We start from the raw sequence: 20181 nt of genomic DNA on the forward strand, positions 1-20181 counted from the left end.
AAGACCCCCCCCTCCCCCCAAGGAAAAAAAAACCACACGAAAAGATTACCTTAATTTTAGTTTATCAAAGTTTATTTTGGAAATCCTTACTAGTCACCACATACATTTCTTTTCTAATTGTGTTTTCTCATACAGATTTTTTTATTTGTTCCAGGAGAATCACACAGGGACTTTCTTTAAAAGATAGGCAACATTCAAGTGTAACAATAAAAAGAAGAAGTCTCTACAGTCTTGCAAGTCAACTATATTATTCTAAGGAACACTCATAATGGGATTTCACTTCAGTTTCCACTGTTTGGCATGCAAGATCCAAACAGGAGCATATCACAGGAATTGGGTGCCATGTAGTAAATGTTTCATTACAGAGTACTGGATGAGAAAATGCATAAAAGTAAGCTCAATAACATTTTTATTTTAAAGGAAAACGTCTACTGGCCTATTAAAAAACATATTCTTCGTATTCTTTTTCTTTTACCTTTTCCCGTTAGGGCTCACTACAGCAGATCATCCACCTCCATCTCATCTTCTCCCTAGCATCCTCCTCTACCACACCAACCCTCTGCATGTCCTTCACTACATCTAGAAATCTTCTCTGTGGTTTAATATTTTCCTTCTCTCTGGTAGCTCCATATTAAACACCCTGATGAAGCCACTATCACTCTGTTCTAACCATGTCAGCCTTGCTTCTCTTACTAGATCACATAGATTGAATACATTTAAGGGGAAAACTGCCACACAAAAACAGATAAATACAGTACAGTAACACTGTTTCTCAATATGGATGAAAACATGAAAAACCCATCATCATTACTGTAATAATCACTGCTGAGCAGTTTATGAGCTGTTATTTTGAGTCCTTTATTTTATGAGACAAATCTTTTTCTTACTAGTTGGAAGACAAGAAAATGCACAAACTAATCAACACTGGAATTGTCACAGATCTGACACATACACATGTATTGTGATATGAGTGTACTTTGGAATATGTGCATGTGATTGTGTGGGTGGATCACTGATGATGAGGCCTCAGTGAATTCCTGTTTTTACTTCCTGGCAACAAGAAGGGTATGGTAGAGAGGTTTTATTACAATGTGCAGATAGAGGGAGCTGTCAATCAGGTATTCGGATGCACGCCGCTGCAGATCAGCATCCAGCAGAAAATCCCCAGCTTCCTCTGTGCTTTGGTGGAAGTTGTAGACATGCTTGACCACCACTTTTCCCTGCTGCTTTGTCATTACAATCACCGTCTTCTGGAAACTCACGCCGGCAAAGTCAGGGCTTGAAGTGGCTGGTGTTACAATGATGCGAGGTCGACCTCCCTCCGTGCGGGTGGGCTGCATAGCACCCAGTTCGGTATAAGTTGACCTGGCACTGAGCGGGAGCCACCGAGGTGAGAACAGGGCGTTCCATGTCACTCTCTTACTGGAGTCATGGCCACTGGGTCCAAGCTGGGTCTGGAAGCTGAAGCTCCGGTCATCACGGGTGGGGTTGTTTATGATCCAAGGTGATCCCCAGGCAGAGGACAGGTAGTTACGGGGAGTAAAAATACTGCAGTTGACATCAAAGTACTTGGCAAGCTGGATAGGCGAGGCAGAGTGAAATTGGAAAGCTAGATAGAGGAGATCACGGATTGACTCATAATACTTCACCATGAGGGGGGAATGTTTCTGAAGACGGAAGAGATGCTGAGGGTGGATCATGCCATATCGAACGGCCCTCAGGGCACTCTCCACTGTCATACGAACAGGCTGGTTCTGGTTAATCCATCCCTCCAGTGCCTCGTAGAGTTCCAGCTCACTCTGCAGAATGAGGTCAGAACGCTGGAGCAAGGAGAGGAGAAGATCTTCACTGATGAAGCCCCATTCTCTGCTCTGCAGCACAGAAGACAGGTTCCAGGACAGGTACTGCAGACAGCTGTCCCGCAGGGTTATGTCCCCAATTTGTAGAGCATAGTTGTACCAACCAACCACGTGGCCTGTGGGTGAATCACTGGAGAGATGTTGAGTCATATATTGGGTCAAACCCTCCTGCAAGCCCCACACATGGTACTTGCTTGCCAACTTATGTAGAGAAATAGCCTGATCTAGCCGCAGAGAAATATCACCACAGTACAGATACCTGCAAAGAGATTTTTTGAAAGCATTGTTAAAAGAAAGGAACATTTCTGTGGGGCATACTATATTTTGAATCTTTTTTTCTGCACGCATCTGAGTCACTGAAAAAAGCCCACACTCTCTGATTTTAGACTGCAAGCCTCAAAGAGCAAGTGTAATTTTAGAATAGAGATGGAGATGGAGCATTTTACTTATCTGAAAAGAAAGGAAAAATAGGAAACGTGTCTATCTTTTTAGTCATCAACGATATGACCCAGTAACAAATCAGTCTCAATAAATCGTGGCATCTGACAGTCCCACTCACCTGACAAACTTCTCAAAGATGGCTGCACAGTCAGGCGTCTCCCTCAGAACCACAGAGCTGGTGTTGCGGCTGAGCAGCAGCTCCTCAAACACATCACTCTGCAGGGTAAGAACCAGGCTGTGTGCCTGGATCACCTTCACTTCGTCCGTGTTGATGGTCTCCACACGGAGAGTGACATCACTGCCGTTTCCCAGGGCCAGCAGGGTCTCCATACGATGCACTAAATTCATAGTATGATTTAGCACTGTGGCTCCACTATCCAATGCCACATCATGCTTCAGGGCAGCTGTGGGGAAAAAATAGTGCAAGATGATTTCCACTTCTCAGAAACTCAACAATCACTTGAGCTTTTTTTTTTTTTTTTAAAGAAAATGTATTATTCATCTCTGATTACAGATTGATTCTTTCTCTATCTTTTTCTTACAAGTTAAATCATATCTGACACATCTAGAACTGGAATAGCACACCTCTTTCGACTAAACCACAACTGGCAAAATGCGCCGGGGGGAAAAGCAGACTTGCACATCCTTCTCTACCTCTCTTCTCAATTAATAGGGAGCGAGAGCAACAAGCCAGGTGGCTGACTCAGACAACATCAGATACCAGGTGCACCAAAATGAATCCTGAGTTTGCAGCCCCATTGCAGATGGATTCTTCTATGGGTCCTCTTGAGCATAAATACAAGTGGCACATACTGGAGAATCATACATGAAAGACTCAGCATGAGAAGTCGCTGATTCCATTCTGCTCTGCCACAGCCATCAGCAGCCTTCTTGGCCTGTTAACTGGGGGTTTAATGAGACACAAGGGGGAGCACACTTGGCTTCCCGGGATGCATCACAGTCTTTATTTCTCCACTGCAATCAAGAGCTCCCACTTCAAAGTAACATTTTTCCAATTAGCCAGCCAGCACTGTGATCCAGCTGAGTATATGGGAGTGTGTATTGACAAATGATTCTGGCATGGTGTGATCAATTAAAAAATATAAATCCCAAGACCCACAATGGCTGTTACATCTTTTTGCAGAATTTCTTTAGAAAAAGAATAACAAATGTGAAATTCAGTTAAAAGTAGACAACTTAAAAAGTAGTGCCTCTTCTACTAAAGCTTGAAAAAAGCTATCAACATGAATTGGTTTATACACATTAATAAATAAGAATTAAATGAGTCTGTGTACACACATCAAACAGCAGCATAATGTGGCCTTCGATAACTTTTGTCACAATCAGCCCTTCTTTTAAGGAGTAGAGGAGATTTCCCTCTCAGCACTTGTACTCTGCTGTACTACTGTGCTGGCACAAAGCCTAGTGGCAAATGGACTTGCCCGTCTTTCACTGCACCCGGCACACAAACAGATGAGGACAGGATGAGTGGAACAGATAAATACCCCTCCTTTGCCCTGAGGCTGGGCACGAGCCACACATTCATGATGTGCCCTACTACCCATGACTGTATGGGGGAAGCTAGACTGAAATAGAACAATACAGCTTCCCTTAGAGTGTAGGATGTGGGGAAAAAAAAGATGTAAAGGCAAGAAGACTCTTTAGTAGCAAAATTCAAACTACTGATTTTAATTTGCTATCTTACCTCCGCTAACTGTGACAGAGTGGATCAAGAGTAGCAGGGTGCCCACACAGACCCAGGCAGGAATCTCTTGTTCACATGAGCGTACCATATCTTCTTAGTTATTCCCTCCTTCTCTTCCTTTGTCCTTTTCTCCACTCTTCCGTTCTTCCTAACCCTTCTTCTTCTCACTGCTTTGCCTTTGTCGTATGTGTGTGCAGAAAGGTGTGTTGCCCTGTGTGATGCCCGGTTCCCTGTCCTGGACTCTTTATGTAGGACGCTGGCCTTTCCCCGGCGCATCTCACAACCCCACGGACTCCATTGATTGGTGGAATCTGGCAGGGGCGTTGCTATAGCGACAGCTTTGATTTTGAATTTCTCCCTTTTGGATGTTACATGGCATTGATCTGCAACACCGGGCCAGCCAAGGACTCAGCTTAATGTTTTTTAGTTTAAAGTCAGTGGGGGTTAGCCACTATTAAGAATCAATAACAACACAGTTTCACATTTTAATGGCACTTAAACTGCAGCAGATCTCTGGGCTGAAAATGTTCTTTTATGGTACCTAAGTTCAGTATAATCAGAGCTGTGTAATTTATCAGTTAATTACTGCAGGTTGCATTGAGACTATCTGTCAAAAGTAATTGAGTTTCTAATGTGTGTGACCAACTGCAGTTAATCAAATTTCGTAATCCATTTATTAGACCATTTTTCAGCTGAGTGCAATTATTTCTTTGATGGCATGTTAATCATACTAATGTGAGGATAATTTCATTGGTGCTGGGTCTGCGCATCAATTTGAGGCAAGCTTTGTCTATCAAACTCAAGTGCCAATCAGGACTTTTTTTGCATGTGCTTTGGAATTTCTGCTCTTCGTCAAAGAGCATGTAAAATAAGCTTTTATGAGACTTCCCAGTGCATCATTAAGTACTTGTAAAACCTTTTCCCTTTTCTTCCTTTTCAGGTGCACTCAGTGCACCACAAAGTGTGGCGTACTTATTGAGAGTATCTAGTATAAATACCAGCTAGATATGGAGGTAATGGTTTGCTGCTTGCAGGGAACATACTAACCTCCCATCTATAAAAATCAATATTAAATGCTATAATGATTCAAAAGTGAGCTAACCACGTGACAGTAGAGAATTACAAAAAACACAGAGTAGGTGGGGTACACCTATATTCAGTAGGTTCTGATGTAAGATAGCAACCATGACAACAATACATAATTCCTTCAATCATGTCCCCTGGGTTCAAAGAGATGTTTGCATTCTCATCTAAATTAACCTTTATTTAACACTCAGCTAGTACTGAACTGCTTGTCAGTGATGGGTCTTTCAATACTGAGATCTCTGCTAAACTATTCTTGAAATATATAGATTGGGTGTTTTTTGATCATTGCAAGATCATTAGTTGCGATATTCAGTGAAATAGAACAATGTGATGAGTGTTTTTAAAAATTATGCCCATCTACCTACTTTGGGAAAGACGAGGAGAGAGGCCATTTCAGATGGAACTGGGTTGTGGTGAAGTGCTGAGGGCTGCCAGGCTGCAATAAAAATGCAGGAGAAGAGATGTCCTGTGAGACCCAAACCTGAGCCACTTCTATGAATAACCTGACATGTTCTCAAAGGAGAGCAGTGCAGCTGAGGTGTCCTAATGAGGTCTGCTGCAACAAACTGGACAAGACAATACAGACAGGGTACAGGATTATATATGGTAGCATCTCATCATCTCAGTCTGTTTTAGCTTTAGACAGAAAATATAGACATCACACTGAGACTTATGTCAACTACTCAGCCTGTTTTGTTGCATGTAAATATTATGAATATTTTTATGTATTAACTGGGTTTCGCTTGGTTTACCAGTTCAGGAACTTGGTATATGCAAGCAGAATTCACAGTAAAGTAGGCCTAAAGCTCTGAAAAGTGCATGTCCTTCATTTAGGTCACATTGCTTTCTCCTTCGATCTAACCTCCTATTAAGAATCTGAGCGGACCAAAATGCAAAAGGATGGATTGACAAACTGCTGGATTTGTGAGAGCACCCCTGGGGACAAGATCCATTGAGAGATCAATGCACCATGGGGGGCTCCATCACGCAGTATAAACAATAAGTTAAGTACAGGCTGGATGCCAGAGCCGGCTTTAACAAGGTGCCCTGGATGACCTTACCCTTGTTCTAAACAGGGAGGGAAAGCATCAGTTAGCCAGGGTTTCAAACAAGACAGTCATGAATTTTCAAAAAAAAAAAAAAGTTAAATGAATGTAAATGCATAAAACTTTCAGATGCTTTAATGCACAAAAGTTGACTATTTCTGAGCAAGAATATGAATTACGTCTAAGCAGATAGAGACAAATTCAGAGACAAATGAGATGACTCCACTCAGGCACGTCTGCTGGACCAGATGGGGTGAGTCCCCATGTCCTCAAGGCCTGTGCAGTCTTTTATAAACTGTTCATGATGAGTCTGAGTCTGCAGAGGGTCCCATTACTGTAGAAGACGTCATGCTCTGTTCCTGTACCAAAGATGCCACGTCTCAGTGGCCCCCATTACAGACCCGTGGCACTGACTTCCCATGTCGTGAAAACCCTGGAAAGACTTATCCTTGAGCAGCTCCCACCTATTGTCAGACCATATCAGGATCTGCTTCTGTTCGCTTACCAGCCCCACCTCGGAACTGAGGACACTATCATCTACCAATTGTGTCTATGCCCATCTGGACGAGCCGGTGAGTACTGTGAGGATCATCTCTTTCGATTTTTCCAGTGCATTCAATAGTATCAGGCCAACCCTCCTGGGTGATCAGCTGACAGCGATGCAATAAATGCCTCCCTTGTGTCCTGGATTGTTGAGACTTCAGCCACCATAGAGACCTGCCATCTTTAGAAGTTTTCTGATGACTCTGCGGTGGTTGGATGCATTAGTCAGGGTGATGTGATGGAGTACCGGGCTGTGGTGGACTCCTTTTTGTCATGTGGTTCGAGCAGAATCATCTGCAGTTCAACGTGACAATACCAAAAAAATTGATTGTGGACTTTAGGAGGACCAGGAAACCTGTGACCCCCTGTTTCAATCCAGGGGGTCGATGTGGACAGTGTGGAGGGCTGTAAATACCTCAGAGTACACATAGATAATAAACTAGACAGGGTTAAAGTGCCAGTGCACTCTACAGGAATGGAGTCACCTCTATTTTCTGAAGCGGCTGAGGTATTTTAACATTTGTCATGATTTTCTCTGAGGTGGCAGGTTGACTCAATAAATCTGATCTGCAAGGCCAGGAATTTTGTGGAGATACAGCTGGACTCCCTTAAGGTGATTTCGGAAAGGCGGATGTTGTCCAAGATAAGGACAATGCTTGACAATACCTCCCATCCACTCCATGACATGCTTGCAAAGGAGCAGGTTCAGTGAGAGGCTGAGATTACCCAAATGCAAGACTGAAGAACACAAGAAATCACTCATCCCTGTACAACTCCTCCATCTAATGCACAGTACACAGTACAATAGTTGCAAAGTTTTATAGTTTTCAGTTTAGGGTAAAATGTCAATCATATATATTTAATCTTGATAATATTCTGGATATTTCTAATTGAGCTATTTGTATATATTAGAGCTATTTCTTATATTTAACTTTGAAATGTATTTTATTATTTAATTTAGTTCAGTCTGTTCTGTACTTACTGTAACTATATAATTTCCTTTGGGATTAATAAAGTATTCTGATTCTAATTTCTTATTTCACAGCTCATCCAGTTGTGTTTCTTTTATCTGAAAATCTTCACACCTCTACTGTCAACCAATAATTGTGAACATTTATTGCAGACTTCAGTTTTCTCCTGCTTTGATTATTGTAGCCGATTACGTCCTCCATAGTTTGTCTTCAATAGGTCCACCTTGGTACTTGCCAGTGAAGCCAGTGAGGAGACGCTTACTCTTATATTACACTGAATTAAAAAACAAAAACTTTATTACTTTTTAAAAAATTTTTTTGTAGTTTATTAAAATTAGAGGAGAAAGAGACTGCTTTTAAAAAAAGAGTGCAAAGAGAAACACAACATTGAAAACATGTTTAACCCCCTGACCCAAAATCATGTTTATGTTTTATAAATTGTCAGATCTGCAACCACTTGAAAACACAGACTATGGCATAAAACACCACTGAATAACTTTCAGGAATGGGGGGAAAAGTTACTGATGGAAGATAAAATAAAGCAGAGCTTTTTGAAAAACTGACAGTCTAAAAGCTTAAAATCAATTCCTTCACTAATGTGCTTATTTATCTTATGGTTTTTTAACTGACATGTCCTACTGTACAACGGATCAATAGAAAGATCTATTTTGTTGTGTAATCCAATTTGTTTGAAAAACACAGGACTCAGCCCAGCCTTGATGCCACCAGGTGGCTCTGCTTACCATACAGTCCCTCCTGTAACTGTAACTGCTCTAAAGTAGCCTAGACATTTGGGCAATAATAATGCTATATTTCAGAAATTTGATATGCAGTATTGGATTTAATCATCTGAACCAAAATACGAATGTGAGTCATTATATTCCACAATAGGAGCGCAAAATAGGCAACTGTAAACGCTGCTGTATGCGCAGGAGCTGAGTATTTCAAGGCCAATCTCAAAATTGACCTAATTACAAAACCTGTTAAAGTCATCGATGATCGGCGTGTTTGCATGGGTCATACCACTTCGCATAGCCTGTATACATGAGTGCTCCCTTTGTTTGGATGTAAGCTGCCTGAAATAAATAAGTAGGCCGGGTGCTAATCTCAAAGAATATGCGAAGCTGTAGATACCAGAGGCTGGGGAAGGAGCAGGGTGGTTTGAGGTTAGTCGTTAGAGAACTTTTACAGAATATTAATAACAACTAAAAGAAGCAACTACTTCGTTGGGACTACCTGTGAGGTCACTATAAGATGCCTGAATAAAAGAGGAGTGGCCGATGGAGGTCCGTTTCTGATCCCGCCCGAAAAAAAACAAAACAAAAGTCAACACCTGACGCACAGAAATTATTGGTCGAATCATCAAGAAGTGTTGTAAAAATGGAGATGAACTACTACCACCAATAAAAAATCAACTCGTTCGTGCAAGGGAAGTTCCTTTTCGGAGGTCAGTAATCTTTATCGGACTGAATCTACCTGTTACCTGTTGGAGAGGCTAGCGGAACAGCTCTCATTGCAATCCTGGTAAGAGACTCGTGTTATTACGCAAAGACTCCTGATTGAACCTGTTTGTCTTTTATTTTTATAACATCATAACTGTCTCCCCCTCTAAGTCTCTCCGATTCTGTTATATAAATAATCATAAACAACTTGTTGTCCTTTAAACAGCATGTCCTGTTTTTGTGGTTAGTTAACTAAGCTAACTCACTGGGTGTAATATAATTATTAAATAAGCAGCAGGACGATGTTCTCATCCCACACAGGCACCTTTATCTGAAATCTTCACAGTCAGAAAGTTCGCATAAAAAGCATATTCATTTTTGAATGTCGTGTCCTTTAATTATTATATTACAGTTACAGTCAGAAGAAGAGAATAAACAATAATTAAGTTGCCGTTCAATTATAACTGGTTTAAAATGTACACCTACAACTATACATTCTGCTATTAAAATACATATGATTCCTGAATGACACCTGTGTGCGTACTGGAACAGGGATACTGTGTGGAAATACTCATTAGGTGTCATGGTAAAATGCTGAAATGCTGAAATGCTGCTTTTCCTAATTAGCTGGTCTTAGGAGGCTATAGAGTGAGCGGTGACTAAAGCTCTGTGTAGAATGACTCAGTTTTGTAATTACAGCCAGGGAATGCAGTACATAATTCCAGGATTCTTTAGAGACCTGAATGAATATTTGAATTTACAGTAATTAGTATGGCACATTAAAACTCCATAAAATAGAAATGAGGTCATTTTCATATTGAAACTCCAGTGGAATGGCACAGCTGTATATGCATGGCACCATTTAACTTGCTCACACAGTAATATTACTGTGTGAGCAATATTAAACTATTACAGTAATATTACTTGCAATTTAAACCAATAGTTTGTTTTGTAATAATCAGGGATGTTATTAATGAAATCTGTAACTACAACATTAACATGTATGTTGAAGTAATCAAATTATTTTTGTTTCTTTTTTTTGCAGTGAAGCGATGGACCCAACTAGTGCTCCAAAAGGATGTGGTGGTGATGTGAGCTCCATATATTATAATCTGTGTGACCTGACAGCAGTATGGGGCATCGTAGTGGAAGCTGTTGCTGCTGTTGGTGTGCTGACTGCCTTTATCTTGTTCGTCATTCTCATGGCTAGCTTACCGTTTGTGACAGACAAGAAGAGAAAGGGTATGGTGGGCCTGCAGGCCAGCATTTTAGTTTTCACACTGGGTCTGTTTGGACTTAGTTTTGCCTTTATTGTGGAGCAGTATTCTACTACCTGTGCTGCACGGAGGTACCTGTTTGGAGTACTGTTCTCAGGCTGTCTGGCCTGCCTGGTGATGCATGGGCTGTGGCTTGCCCTGCTGCAAAGGGGAGGCCAGGGGCCCAGGAGCTGGATGTTATGGCTGGGAGCCCTGGCTCTCTGGCTTGTCGAGGTGATCATCAACACCGAGTGGCTTGTCATTACTGTGGCCAGGAGCCCACTCAGAGGTCTCGGTGTTCCTGACCTGGCCTGCAGCTTTGTCAGCCGGGACTTTGTGATGGCTCTTATATATGTAATAGTTCTGATAGCAGCTGTGGTGCTAACGTCTGTGCCCTCACTAACACACAAGCAAAAGCACTGGCGCCGAGATGGAGCCTTTATCCTGGTCACAGGAGTCCTCACTTTGGCACTTTGGATAGCTTGGATTGTCATGTACATCTATGGGAACCGAGCAGTTGATAATTCCAGCTGGGACGATCCGACTATGGCTATAGCCGTGGTGTCAAATGCCTGGGTGTTCCTCTTGTTCTATGCAATTCCAGAAATCTGTTTATTGACCCAGGAGGACCCAAACAAGGAACAACCCGATGGGGAAGAAGTCTATCCTGCTAGAAGCCTGGTTTACGACAACATTCTGAAGGAGCCACAGCCCACCCCGCAGCATGTCTACGTAGAAAATAAAGCCTTTTCTATGGATGAACCAGGTACAGCATAACACATTATGGTCAGCCATTAACTTCACAGTTCAGCAGTTTAATACTGTTTAGGTGGGTACAGAATCATTAGAATTAATACATTTTATTAAGTAGTAATTAAGTAATCAATAGGAATTAATTTCTAAATTTTATTGAGACACGTTTGGATTATTCCAAACTGATAACAAGCACTGCGTGGTATATTACATAATGCATCAGTGTAGCAAATGAAGACCCACACTGGCTACAGTACACCTTCTCCAGTTTACTGTTTTGTAATTTTGAAAATTGCTGTTTTTGTATACCACTTTCCTATTTATCCACAACCCACATTATCAGCACAAAGCATATTGCCATTGCGAAGAATCACTGCATTGCAATATGAAGTCTGTTGCTCGCAAACCTTACATTCTCAACACACTAAATATTGAGATCAATGATCAGGTTTAACTGTTGGACCCCAACTGGTATCAGCCGATACCAATACAGGATACATTATACTGTTATCATTTAAAGTATGTGGCACATAGTACAGATTGCTTCAATGTTAGGAAATATCTAGGGTGTGTGTGGTGCCTAATTTTCCCAAGTAATGCGGAATATATTGATTCTTCTCTTCACTGTACAATTTCAAACAGCAGATGTATTAAATTGTGCCATTTCAGTTGTTAATAATGGTTTAATAATGGTTTTTAGGTTTAAGTCTTGAGCCACCTCATATGACTGTACAAACATACATGCCAAGACAGTATGTTAGCCAAGTAGCAAAGTTCTAACGAGTTTGAAGGAGAATGTTTTGGATCACCATCTTTATTCTTTAACAAAGGCTGGATTCTCTTAGGCAAACGTTCTTGTCATTTCTTTAAGTAGACTTCAGAAATACTTCTCGAACTCTGACTGGATTTACTTTTGCCGCAGTCTTGGACAGTGTTCTGTCAACAGTGCTGTGTGGCTGTACCTTATTTGTACCTTGTTTGAATGTTTTTCTGGCCCAAACCCAAACTGCTTCAGTAATGTTGAGGCTCAGACCACAATATTACTGAAATATATAATGTCCCATTCTGTATTTTTCTATCCACGTCAATGCCAGTTTGAATGTAGCAAATTTCGTTACATACAAGCACATACACATATATGCTTATACCATGCTGAGATATGCAAAACCTCTGGCTAAAGGCACTTTGGGCATCAATTTGTTTATTTTTTAAAAAAAAACAAAACTTCAGAAAGAATGGACAACTGATGCTCAACATCACTTGGACAATTTTAAGAAAGTGCAGCTCCTTGGAAGCGCAATAATTTTAAAAAATTGGGAGTGGCTCTAGGTTTTTGCAACAGATTGCACACAGACAACAAAATGAATCCAGTAATGACTGTAAAATAACATTTTTTATGACAGAATCCACAAATCCAACGTCTCCATATGGGGTTTACAATGGTCAGGCACGAAGTTGTTTATACCAGCCCACTGAAATAGCCTTGATTGCCAAAGGTCTGACAAGGGTGAGTGCTATTTTTAATCACGAAACATCCCGTCTTTATGACATCACATGTGAAAATAATCCATATGTGTATTTTCACAGAAGGACCAAGACTCAATGATACTTCGAACCACACCTGGCCCTTTGAATATGGGGAGCTGCAGCTCCTAGTCGTGCTCAGTGGATTCCTAAACATCTTCAGGACTATCATAAGTTAGCAGCCCAAGCCGAGCACATTGCACTGAGCTTTTCCATCTCAGAGCTCCAAGAATCAGATATTTTATATCTCTGTTTTCTCTTAAGCAATAACAGAGTGAAAGTCCAGTAATATTCAGTATATGACTGCTTAGTTTCCATTAATGCTTATGCAATGCTTGCTCTATGTACATCAAAACCACACATTATTATAATGATGCAAACCACACTGGGCTTACAGAGGAAAGATTATATAGTGAAATACAACAAATACAAGATATGTGTATATATATATATCATCTGTGTATATATATATATCATCTGTGTGTATATATATATCATCTGTGTGTATATATATATATATATATATATATATATATATATATATATATATATATATATATATATATATATATATGACAGGTGATATATATACACACATATATATAAACAAATTCTAACACGTTCACATATATGTGTGTGTGTGTATGCGTTAGAATTTGTTCATGATCACCACAGTATAACATACTTAGTTGTAAATTTGTGTAACTATAATAATGTAATCATATGCAAAAATGTGGCTTTTAGCCATGAATGAAATAAATGTGAAGGTGTAAATTCTAAGGTGTCGCCCTACAAATTTCAGTTAAATTCTCTGGCGTTTTGGATTGCAGAAAGAATCAACTAATAACGAAAGGTACTGGATGGTAAAAGAGGAAGTGTCATCATGTCAGCAGGATTGCTAAGTTTACTGCTTCAAATATTTACATATGTTTGCTTGATAAGCCTGGCCTGGCACCTAGCACGACATCCAGGGGTTGGCTCTGTGATGCCTGAGTTTGTAGTTCAGCAAGAGAGACCGCTGTGATAGTCAAGCTGATGTTGTTGTAATGCTGCTGAATCCAATCATCAATCGCTGTGGTAACAGATTAATATTGCGTACGTATTGCTGCGAAAATTTTCATCTACAACTGCTCTGACTCACAAGAGGTAGTCTGTCTTCTCTACATGACAAGCACAATTATTTTAATATAATTTATCTCGCTCACACACACTCACACGTCTTTAAAAGCTTCAGTCAGCAGTGGCTGCCTAGCAGCAGGCTTAAATGTCTCTCTCCCAATTACTCTTTCCCATCCTGTACTGTCAGCAGCCATGGGTACTTGATCGGAAGATAAATTGCTCACTAACAGGAAATCAGACAGCACTGAACAACAGAACACATAAGCAAATGATGTTTTCCTCTGTAATAACCTTCAGTATCACCTTCTTGATCTGGCTGAAAAAAACAAGCGTTGCATGATATCCAAAATGAAACACTGCATGTGGACATAAACAGAGCAGAATATTTCCAATGAAACTGCTCAAGTCTGGTTAGATTTCGTGCTTCCCAGCGGACCTTTGGATGGTTGGTAAAACATTTAATACAGAGAACTCACAATGTGCCACATTGCACTTGAAATATTTGACTATATAAATACGCTAACACGATTGAAGCTTTGTATATTACGTAACTCCGGGGTCAGTAAATTCAACTAAAAGAAGAAGAAGAAGGTAAAAAAAACCCAGTATCTTAACATCCTAAGTGAAAAACAGCTGTAAAGCTCTGATAATGTGAACAGCTGTCCTGCACACAGGTGGAATATAACCAATGGCAAATGTGCTCAGCTCAAGGGAGTCGGTGCACCCAATCACCAGCAGCTGTCCCCACTTAATACATTTCCGTGTCACTGTGACAACCATCAGAGGACAAACATGGACTGAGGGTTTCACCAGTCAAGCTGATTAAATAGCAGTGATTGGACCCACGAACCAGATAAGAAGAATTCAGTATTGACACCATCTGGTCATATTATTCAGTTGATCACTATTGCATTATATTATCAATGTGGTTTTTTTTCCTTAGATAGCATGCTTTGAAAGTTTTTGAACAAAGATTTGAATATGCGCAGTCTGTCTCATATGCAAATATTTAAACAATGGCTTCGTTCATGAGTGTAAAGCCTTCGAAGGATTACAAATATAAATAGCTGTGCCAGGCTCTAATAAATGCTGCACATTTAAAAAGGCTAATGGCTCATTTATCCCAAGACAGAGGCTATCACAGACGTACAAACAAAAAACAGCAGCTGCAAAGGACTTTAAAACCCAAGAACAGCTAAAAAGGTCTCATGAGGATATTTGTTTTTTCAGCTGGTGTTTCTGAACATCAGTGTGGATGACAATTCCAGATTTATCCAAATGCTCTGGAAAAAAACAGGGAATATGACAACAAACAGCAAACATCTGCTGAGGAGCATGGAAAAAATCAAAAACATCTAATAATAAATGACCTCATGGTTTCTCTCAACATGTTATTTACATTTTCTATATAAAATGCAGTCATTACCACTCAACCATTTAACAACAATATAAAATACTTCAATATATAATGTGGCACCAACAATGAGCAAGTTATGTCGGCTGTGTACAAGAGGAGTGCCATCTAGTGGGACCACTAAAAACAATCAGAGGATCATCTTTACTTTGAAATAACCTGATGGATGGATTTTACTGTCCATCACATGACGGACGACCTCAGAATTTGGTTATCTGAACATGCAAATGTGAAAAAACTGTAAATACAAATGATGAAATACGCAAGCGTTCCAAGGGTGATAAATGAGCATAGGCAAAATATCTCCATGTATTTTCCATCGGACTTGGGAAATGACTCTGCAGTGTTACAAAGCACTTTGAAAGCCGTTCACTCTTTTAAATTAACAACGTTGTGAAAGCGGCAGTGTTGTTTAGTGTACCTAAAGATAAAATGGAATTATACAGTGCCCTTAAAGTTTTCCCAACCAACCGCTTTACACAAGGAGCCACATCCACCCTTGCACACACAGACATTTGAATACTACACATTTTCCCCCTCTTTTAGACAGCGTGGGTGGGGGAGTGGTATGTTGCCAGTTTCATGAAAAGCAAACAGCCTGCTGTACCTGTTGAGCTACAGGAGCCTCCAACAGTGGCCTATGGATGCATAAAGTTCCTCCAGATATTAATCTCAAATGTGGCTAGCTCTCCATCTTATTTAGACAGTTTCTACAGATCACTGCTCAGCCCTGCTGCTGCCAGGAACACTGACTGCAGATGAGCTGAGTGAAAAGCGACATTAATGAAGGCTTTTGAGTTTTCTCATGCTTGCAGTCCTAGCTTCATACTGCTGCTGTTTCTGTTTCTTCAGCTGACGGTATGCCTCTACTGCTCGTTCCCGCTCCTCCTCCATGATTCTCTGTTTGGCCATGGAGGGCTTTGTAGTGGAGACTGCAGTATGGCCAAGAAGAGAGTTTAGGAGCAGCTCCTTTGATGCTTTCTGCACAATGAAATGGGGAAAAAAAGGAAATAGGATTTTATGAACCATCTGCATGGTTCGATGAGAGATCATGTGATCAATGCACGGTGTGATTACCTGAGATTTGACTTCAGCTTTCCTTGGTTTGGCACTCAAAGAGGGAGGGGCCATTGTAACCTCACCAAAAGGAACATCATCTACGAAACAAAAGCCATCATTTAACTACAGGGATTTTTTTAATGACCACTCACCGTTGCCATGTTAAGCTGCCTTAATTAAATACTTCTTGCCATTTTCCATGTTTGTATAGCCCAACAACTTTTAACCATAACACCTGATTTATACACTGGTCACTTTATTAGCTACACTGTCCTAATAACGGCTTAAACTCGTTTTGCTTTCAGCACTTCCTTAATTTATGGCACAGAGAATTTGGTGCGTACTAACATCACAGCATCGCGCAATTGGTGAAGATTTGTGGACTGCACATCCATAACATTTCCCGTTCCATTATGAGTCTATTATGAGTTATGAGGACTGTGGAGGCCATGCGAATACAGTGAACTCATTGTCATATTCAAGAAACCGGTTTGAGAGCTTTGTGAGCGATCATAGGATGCGTAGAATGTGATTATACATAGGTAGGCTATCCATCTATCTACACACACTAATATTTGTTTTTCGACCAGTCTCTGTAAACCCCAGAGATGCAAATGCTCTTCCCACTTTCTGTGTAGGAAACAGTGTAGATTTATAAGGGCACAAACAGAAAAGATGAGCATAAACAGTAACTTTGTGGTTGATTTTTATGTCAACTGAAGGCATTAAACACTGCATCCATTGTGGCTTACACCAGGAACACATCATCTAATATACTTGAATTGGGTCCTTACTTTAATTTCACGGGGAACTACAACTGAGGTGATTTGGTTCTGCGTCATTTGGTTTTACTCTGGCTCAGACTGACAAATTTTTAATGTTTGTTTTGTTCTAACAGCTGAATCTGGGATTACTTCAGATAGAGGTTTGAAATTTCCTCAGAGGGAAGTGATCAGGACAGTACTGCAAAAAAAAAAAAAAATGCTTTACTGAAAGAATATCTCACAGCATGTCCTCCATCTGCACCCTTGTTTACCTAGTAGATGGTGTACTACGAAAAAAGAAATGCTACTGAAGCAAGTGCTGTGTCGAAGACCTTTAGTGTTTTAAATATGTCAAAAAGACCCAGACTTTCAAAGAAATGTTGAAAATAATATCTGGTAAATGCTACCTCTTGCTATTAGTACCAAACCGAGTGACAGTCAAAGACAGATCCCATCTAAAGAACAATGCACCACATGTCCTTGTAAAACCTTCATTCTTACCTATAAACATCTGTTCTTCCATCTTGTCCTCTTGTTTGTTCACCTTTTTCTGCTGTAGCTTCTGTAGCTTCATTTTACCATACCTGCCAATAGAAAATCAGTAGGCATTAAAAATGTAACACTTGACAGTCGGGCTGCAGTTATCGATTATTTTAGTAATCGAGTAATCTATTGATTGTTCAATCGATTAATTGGATAAGAAATACTTTTGTCTTATTAATGAGCAATAATAAATATTCAAAAGAGAAAAAACACAGGTCTTTCAAAATGAACTGTTCATTGGTTTCCATTTTAGAACTTGCAGTGTTTTAAAGTTTAGCTGCACACAACACCTGTCAGAAAAACAACAAACATAAACCCACTGACTGTATTTACATGTCAGATCAAATTTAATTTTTTGGAAAAAACAACAACATTTTCTTAAATGCAAAAATATGTAAAGACTCTAAAGCACTCTCTGGCAAAGCTTTATTTCTGGGATGAGGTAGTTCATGTTTATGAGTTTTTGTGCACGTGTGTCTGCCTGTTTAAGTATGAAGAAGTCAAGCGAAGAGCGAGTTTGTGTCTGTAAGGCTTTAAAGGAGAATGTGGTTGCTGCAATGAAGAGCATCAGGTAAATCAGCATTCTGAAGTTTGCCCTCTGCATTCACGCAAAGTTTCTGTGCTGCTGAAAACAGATGTTATAACGGTGTTATAGGTGGGCAACTCCAGGCCTCGAGGGCCAGTGTCCTGCAGGTTTTAGATGTGTCCTTGATCCAACACAGCTGATTCAAAGTGATATCTAAAACCTGCAGGAGAACAGCCCTCAAGGCCTGGAGTTGCCCACCCCTGCCTTAAACTCACCCCTGTTTGGTGCAGTTATTTCTTCTTTGTAAAATAGGACAGCTGCCCATTTCATATAACCTTTTATATAGCATTCTGTAAGCTGTATAATTTAAACACGGTATCAGGCAAAGTTAACAGTTCATCTGCATGTTTTAATAAAACTTCTGGAGGATTACTGCAGATTTTTTGCTGTACAACACAAATGGTGATGGATGGAGCAGCTACAAAGTTTGCTTTTCGTCATGTCATTAGTTTGTGGATCAAGAACTTTGATAAGAGATTTACACATTATTTCAATACTTTACTGTTATTCAGTCCATGTCACGCATATAAAAATATCAGTGCCACAACACTAAAAAAGAAACCCAGCCACAAATCAGAATAAGTGAAGACAAGCTATGCCATGAAACCTACTAGATAAGGATGGGGTTTAGTGTAAAGTGTAGTGTAAAGTGTACTCACTCCTTCTTTTTATCAGATTTGCAGTGTGCAGGCCTCTCTTGTTCGCTTGCATCCATTTCGGGCTTCCTGTCTACTTGGTTTTTGGAGAGGAACATGACATGTTTTGTCTCACGCTCCATCCGCTGCACGTAAGCTTTCACGCTTTCCCGTTTGCCCCTCTTGAAATGTGGAACAGGTATGTCTCCATCTAGAAAATACTCTGATTTATCTTCAGGTGAGATGGGTAAAGACACAACACAGTCTTTATTAGTTATACACGACAGTCATGACACTAAAATGAATATTTATAAACTTTTTTTATACCCTTTTTCGGCTTTTTGACTTTTAGGGACCCAGTTTTCATTCTGTCCTTAGCCTTCATTATTTCTCGTAGTTTGAAGGGGATGTGTTGAATGTGGTCCACCTCTTTGGCTTTCTTGGGTTTACCATCTCTCTGGAGCTTGGCATTACTGAAATTTGGACACAATACAGACAGGAAAAAACAAAAAGCAAACATGTTTAGTTGCAGACACAAGTCCCCACTTAAAACTTTAACAAGTCCGGTTTAATCTGATCGCTCACAACTTGGGTTGGAGCCCGTATCAGCTAGCTTCTGTTGCTAACTAGCTTAACTAGCACATTTTCCATTACGTATTAGCTTCCTTATGGTACCTTTGACGTTGTCCAGGTTTTCCCGCTTGTTTCCCCGAATCGGGCACTTTATTTTTCTTATTCTTCACCATGCTACAATAATTAACATGAATGCATAACAAAGCAAAACAACACACGTGGAGCACTATGCTCAGACTTCAACCGAAACTCTACCGGTGGCACGTAGTAGAGCACAGACATCTCACTCCATTTCTTTTTCAGGTACCAAAACATGATTTGCAAGTTTGGCGTATTGAAACAGATTGAGAGATTCGTGATGAAACTCTTGCTTTGTAAAAAAAACCAAACTGATTTAATCAAATTAAATATGTATTGTCAATTTTTTAAATCGCTGTAATCAATGAGACGTACAGTAATTTTATTGCAGAGTGACACACATGAGACATAAGACGATCTTTGGTCAAACCTGATTGGCTCAAGAGACGCTTCCTGTCAGAGCCAGTCGTTGGTCACTCCATTCAACGACTCTGCTTCCTGCCACCGCTAGAGGGCATCATCCAGTAACTGTAGAAAACATAGGTCAAAATAATTTAAAGTCGTTCAGACAATTCGCTTTGTCTTTAAATAGGCGGGAATGGTGAATATCCCTCTCTCTCAGTGTAAAGAAGTTTAAATGGAAATTTAATCCCTGCAATATCTCAGTATAAGAAAAATAAGTGAGATTTCTACAATTAGTCTTAGTTTTTCTACATCATGAAGATGTAGCTACTTTTGATAAAAGAAAAATCTGCCAGCATGACGTTTTTGGGCTTAAATTAAT

General features: G+C 40.1%; 3 protein-coding genes across 4 annotated transcripts; 1 reads left to right on the plus strand and 2 right to left on the minus strand.

The window, feature by feature from the left end:
• Window positions 1–51: 51 nt before the first annotated feature.
• Window positions 52–4291, minus strand: btbd17b (BTB (POZ) domain containing 17b). The gene is made up of 3 exons (XM_086289351.1): window positions 4006–4291; window positions 2419–2704; window positions 52–2118 (listed from the first exon to the last, which is right to left on the minus strand). The coding sequence occupies exons 1-3, from the start codon at window positions 4091–4093 to the stop codon at window positions 1044–1046; spliced, it is 1449 nt and encodes a 482-aa protein (XP_086145477.1). The 5' UTR covers window positions 4094–4291; the 3' UTR covers window positions 52–1043.
• Window positions 4292–7729: 3438 nt separating this feature from the next.
• On the plus strand, window positions 7730–13060 carry LOC147332677 (G protein-coupled receptor family C group 5 member C-like). Of its 2 annotated transcripts, XM_086289354.1 has the most exons (4): window positions 7730–9175; window positions 10139–11115; window positions 12506–12609; window positions 12690–13060. In XM_086289354.1, the coding sequence occupies exons 2-4, from the start codon at window positions 10146–10148 to the stop codon at window positions 12756–12758; spliced, it is 1143 nt and encodes a 380-aa protein (XP_086145480.1). In that variant the 5' UTR covers window positions 7730–9175; window positions 10139–10145; the 3' UTR covers window positions 12759–13060. The 2 variants fall into 2 exon arrangements, with proteins under 2 accessions (XP_086145480.1, XP_086145479.1); XM_086289353.1 differs by having other exon boundaries at window positions 12506–13060.
• A 158-nt stretch (window positions 13061–13218) lies between these two features.
• ccdc137 (coiled-coil domain containing 137) lies at window positions 13219–19582 on the minus strand. Its single transcript, XM_086289356.1, has 6 exons — window positions 19422–19582; window positions 19074–19219; window positions 18771–18978; window positions 17484–17566; window positions 16237–16316; window positions 13219–16140 (listed from the first exon to the last, which is right to left on the minus strand). Exons 1-6 carry the CDS (start codon window positions 19490–19492, stop codon window positions 15940–15942), a joined length of 789 nt encoding a protein of 262 aa, XP_086145482.1. The 5' UTR covers window positions 19493–19582; the 3' UTR covers window positions 13219–15939.
• Between the last annotated feature and the right edge of the window lie 599 nt (window positions 19583–20181).

This window comes from Aulonocara sp. 'chitande type north' Nkhata Bay, linkage group LG4, assembly GCF_057382095.1.
Source record: "Aulonocara sp. 'chitande type north' Nkhata Bay isolate Kocher_YH1m ecotype deep benthic linkage group LG4, A_spYH_male_GT1.1, whole genome shotgun sequence".
NCBI lineage: Eukaryota > Metazoa > Chordata > Actinopteri > Cichliformes > Cichlidae > Aulonocara > Aulonocara sp. 'chitande type north' Nkhata Bay.